Source organism: Oncorhynchus tshawytscha, linkage group LG10, assembly GCF_018296145.1.
Source record: "Oncorhynchus tshawytscha isolate Ot180627B linkage group LG10, Otsh_v2.0, whole genome shotgun sequence".
Classification (NCBI taxonomy): Eukaryota; Metazoa; Chordata; class Actinopteri; order Salmoniformes; family Salmonidae; genus Oncorhynchus; species Oncorhynchus tshawytscha.
Window position 1 is genome coordinate 76,475,298 of NC_056438.1, and position 5,176 is coordinate 76,480,473.

Consider the following 5,176-nt stretch of genomic DNA (forward strand, 5'->3'; position numbering starts at 1 on the left):
TTTTGGCTCAGTTATAAAGCACTAGTTGCACCACTGGTGTTTAAAATGAGAAGGCACCAAAGAAAATGGTTTATCTGTTCTGTTGTGCTGTTACATTTGTATTGTTGTTTCATGTCACCGGCAAGCACTCTGGCCTTGGTAGCGGCAGGATGAGCCAAACTTGCTTCGTTAGAAGATTGCGACCATATGCTCACACGTTGATCATGGTGAACATAGCAGACTACCATCAGGACCATTGAGAAAAAGCCTGTGAAGTTGTAGTACTCGCTGCCTGAGTTTGCCGGAGCTCGGACGCGAATAGGGGGAATACTTTTTTCAGTCAACAGCTCCTGCACGAAAACTGATGATTCAAACGATCCCCAAACTCTCTGGCGAGAAGTCCTCAAAATCCTCCTTCAGGACATGCCAGATAGCCTGGCACACTTCTGTGAAGATGGCACAAACTGTTGAGATTCCTAGCTTATTACTCGCAGCAAGGGTAGCCTAGTGGTTAGAGCGTTGGACTAGTAAATCGGAAGGTTGCAAGTTCAAACCCCCGAGCTGAAAAGGTACAAATCTGTCGTTCTGCCCCTGAACAGGCAGTTAACCCACTGTTCCTAGGCCGTCATTGGAAATAAGAATTTGTTCTTTAACTGACTTGCCTAGTTAAATAAAAGGTTAAAAAAAGAATAATAATAGATCAAATTTAAAAAATACTTTGCTGTGTGCTGCCACTCGCCAAAAACAGGAAGGATCACAGACAGCCTTCTGCAGCACTTACGGGCAAGCTGTGAGTTCTCTCGTGCGAGAGGTGAGGGGCAAGCCGTGAGTTCTCTCGTGTGAGAGGTGAGGGGCAAGCCGTGAGTTCTCTCGTGCGAGAGGTGAGGGGCAAGCCGTGAGTTCTCTCGTGCGAGAGGTGAGGGGCAAGCTGTGAGTTCTCTCGTACGAGAGGTGAGGGGCAAGCTGTGAGTTCTCTCGTGCGAGAGGTGAGGGGCAAGCTGTGAGTTCTCTCGTGCGAGAGGTGAGGGGCAAGCCGTGAGTTCTCTCGTACGAGAGGTGAGGGGCAAGCCGTGAGTTCTCTCGTACGAGAGGTGAGGGGCAAGCCGTGAGTTCTCTCGTACGAGAGGTGAGGGGCAAGCTGTGAGTTCTCTCGTGCGAGAGGTGAGGGGCAAGCTGTGAGTTCTCTCGTACGAGAGGTGAGGGGCAAGCCGCTGAAACAAGTTGTCCAATCTGGCAACCGACATCCGAAAGTATTGAAAATGTCTTTCCTCAACAATGCTTCGCATTGGTTGGACAAGTCTTCTCCATCGTCCCCTCTTCTAGTTCTCAGTGGACGAACTGGCCATTTTCTCAGTCGTTTTTTTCTTCTTCTCATCCTGAGTAGTAAGAGCAGTTCAAGGTCTTGCTGTTCCAAGTTCTGGCAATTGCAATTCATATAGAGACATGTTTGCTTCTGCCGTAAAAAAATAAATTGCATCGTAAAGTATAGAACACCAGACCAGCCAGACATGTATGTATGTATGTATGTAGCTAGCTAGCATTTGTAAACAAAAAGGCATAGAACACCAGACCAGCCAAACATGTATGTATGTATGTAGCTAGCTAGCATTTGTAAACAAAAAGGCATACAACACCAGATCCGGAAGTTTCAAAATGTCGCCACTGGCCCCAGTCAGAGTGCCTCGGACCCTCTTGCCTGGGAAGCTACTCCGGCTCCCCAAGCCCCTTACTGTATATGGGTCTTTCTATAAATAAAAAAAGGGGCCAATGTGTGCCATCGAATCAACATTTCAAAATGGTTTGAAACTAAAATAAAAAGGATTTAAATTATTTGTAGGATTTAAATTATTAATTAAAAAAATATAAAAAGAATAGGCCTAGGACTATACATCCTTTAAGCAGGGCTCAGACAAACATTGGCAAGACACATTTTGCACTCATGAGTAAAAGACGTTGAAAAGACGTTGAAAATACATATTTTGTGTGCTCACTTGACTCTTGTAAATAGAAGTCTCTGCTTTGAACTAGTAAACATTCTTTACAGTCTTTATGCCAACAATGAAAATTCACACTCTTCGAAGACACTCTCCGAAGACTGTGCGCCGGAGGCTTTCCAGGTCAACTGCACATGTGAAATGGAACAAACAGATCCTTTCACCTCCACTGGCTGTAGTGATCTTCAGAAACTCCTCTAGTATGAAGTGTTTTGCCCTGGAGACACGAGGATCCTCCCCTGGTTCTGATGTTTGAGGTGTAGTATAGTGCGCAAACTCTGGGAAATAGTCCTCAATTTTAGATTTCCCAGCCAAAACCTTCTCAGCTAGAAGGTCCTGTTTGTTCAGGAAGAGGAAGACGGCACTGCCTAACAGCCACCTGTAGTTCCAGATGATCTTGAACAGGTGTAGTGCCTCATGAAACCTGTTGGTCACGTTGTCTTCCCGGCTCACCATATCGTAGCTGCTGGTGTCCACCACAAAAATAATGGCAGTAACATCAGAAACATGCTGTAACCACTTCCTCATGCTTTCTTTCCTTTGACCTTTAACAGTAAACAAATGGCAAAAGATACCGTCCTGTTGGCAATGGGTCTCTAAACATTGTTGTTTTGATATTTGAAAACGCGTTTTCGCCTCTTCGGGGCATTTGACATTCAAATATCTCATCTGTTCGACTATCGTTTTTTTCCCAGATTCATCTGCTCCTAATACTAGTAGCCGTTTAGTTCTTAGGTAAATCTTTTTATCTTTTTCAATCTGTTTATCGATCATTTTTGCCTTTTCCTTATTATACTGGTCTTGGCGCTTATCGTCAAGATAAGCAGCCATTTTCCTGGGAAGCCAATGATAGAAATGTAGTATATAAATAATACTAGATTCCTAGACTTATTTAATATATGAACAAACAAAAAAACGAGTATTCTTCAAAATCTCCAGTCTTTGAGAAAGACAGTGTTACACTAGACTAGACTATCCCCTATATAAGATCACTCCGGAGCCCTTAGGCGGTGGCAGAAGTTATCGCAAAACATGCAGTTAAAAAAAAATGGGTAGACTATTTTATTCCATTTTCTTGAGCGACTCGGTCTCCACTCACCACCGCTGCGAAACGATAAAAACAATTGAAGGGAGACTTCCTTATTCAGCCGAACCTTATTCAGCCGAACCGTCTTGTTGAAGCGTAACTTCGGGATTTGTCCTTCAACTTCCTTATTCAGCCGAATTGAATGTCTTGTGACACTTGAAATCCAGGTTTTGTCCATTCCCCTCCTCGGAGGTTGTTTGCTTTGTGATTGCCTAGAAGCAGCATTATTGTTTCAGAATATGAAGAGGTTATGGTTCAAAGTCCCACTTGCTCTAATATCGAGGCAGCCTGTCCGTACTTGTCCTGCACCAAGCAACGTTTTTATTTCAATTTTTCAAGTAGCCTACGCTGACAGCCTGGTCTCATATACTAGACGTAATATAGTCAAATTAAATCTGAGACACTGAAAGGAGTATGATCTGTTATATTTAATATAATTACATAAGACAGAATGTTACTTGAGACAGAAGTAGGGTGGTTGATTGGGTGTATAAAACAAATGTCAAGCAACCCAAACGTTTGTGTGTTCAAATCTCATCATGGAAAACTTTAGCATTTTAGCTAACTACCAACTTTGTAACTACTTCCTACTTTTTTAAAGCTACTTTACAACTACTTTGCATGCTAGCATAACCTTAACCCGAATTTAACACCTAGCCAAAAATTGGAATTCGTAACATAATGATACATTTGCAAATGAGTTACATATTGTACGAATTACAATTCGTACAATATATTGTATGATTTGCAATTCGTAACATATCATAGAATTGTAATTCGTATCAGAAATGGATGATGGACATCCACAATTCAATACGAATCATAATATACATTATCATACTAATTGTAGTTCCCGGATTTACTTTGACTGGATTTACTTTGGCTATGTTACATCTACCCCTGATTCCAGGTTGACGCAGAGAACCCATCAATAACCCAACATTCTCTGGTCCACATTAGGGAAAACCCACACAATGTGTTGATTTATAGGGGAGTGTTGGGTATTCTGTTTATAATTTTAAAAAGGCTAAATGATCATTAGAAAACCCTTTTGCAATTATATTAGCACAGCTGAAAACTGTTGTTCTGATTAAATAAGCAATAAAACTGGCCTTCTTTAGACTAGTTGAGTATCTGGAGCGTCAGCATTTGTGGGTTTGATTACAGGCTCAAAATGGCCAGAAACAAAGACCTTTCTTCTGAAACTCGTCAGTCTATTCTTGTTCTGAGATATGAAGGCTATTCCATGCGAGACATTGCCAAGAAACTGAAGATCTGGTACAACACTAATCTAAACCCAGATTAGATTAGAATCTGGGTTTGTTTTTGCTGTTTTTGTTTATCACTAGCAAAGTGCAAAGAAATGTTAGTTCAGGATCGGGGTGCGTTCCCACTTGAATTTGGCTAAAAGGGCAGTGAATTTGCTCTTACTTTGAGAAGTTGTTATCAAGCTCCTGTGTGTATCAGACACAGTGTTCTCTCAGAGATGATTCTGAACTGAAGACACACGTTAAGTATTAACCTATTGGCGATAGTCATTCACTCTGTCTTATATTGCAATGCATGCTATTTCTCAAAGGGTGTGACTATTTTCTGAAGGCCCTGTATGCTATTTCTCAAAGGGTGTGACTATTTTCTGAAGGCCCTGTATGCTATTTCTCAAAGGGTGTGAATATTTTCTGAAGGCCCTGTATGCTATTTCTCAAAGGGTGTGAATATTTTCTGAAGGCCCTGTATGCTATTTCTCTCAAAGGGCTATTTCTGTGAATATTTTCTGAAGGCCCTGTATGCTATTTGCTATTTCTCAAAGGGTGTGAATATTTTCTGAAGGCCCTCAAAGGGTGTGACTATTTTCTGAAGGCCCTGTATGCTATTTCTCAAAGGGTGTGACTATTTTCTGAAGGCCCTGTATGCTATTTCTCAAAGGGTGTGAATATTTTCTGAAGGCCCTGTATGCTATTTCTCAAAGGGTGTGAATATTTTCTGAAGGCCCTGTATGCTATTTCTCAAAGGGTGTGAATATTTTCTGAAGGCCCTGTATGCTATTTGTAGAGTGAATATAATCACCTATAGACTTACAAAATAAAGAATGTATAGTCAATCAAAAATGACTCTA

The 5,176-nt window shown here is 41.4% G+C and overlaps 1 protein-coding gene across 1 annotated transcript; it reads right to left on the reverse strand.

The window, feature by feature from the left end:
• Positions 1–1,472: 1,472 nt before the first annotated feature.
• On the reverse strand, positions 1,473–3,389 carry LOC112260917 (guanine nucleotide-binding protein G(s) subunit alpha-like). The gene has a single exon (XM_024436297.1). The coding sequence runs from the start codon at positions 2,802–2,804 to the stop codon at positions 2,046–2,048; it is 759 nt and encodes a 252-aa protein (XP_024292065.1). The 5' UTR covers positions 2,805–3,389; the 3' UTR covers positions 1,473–2,045.
• Between the last annotated feature and the right edge of the window lie 1,787 nt (positions 3,390–5,176).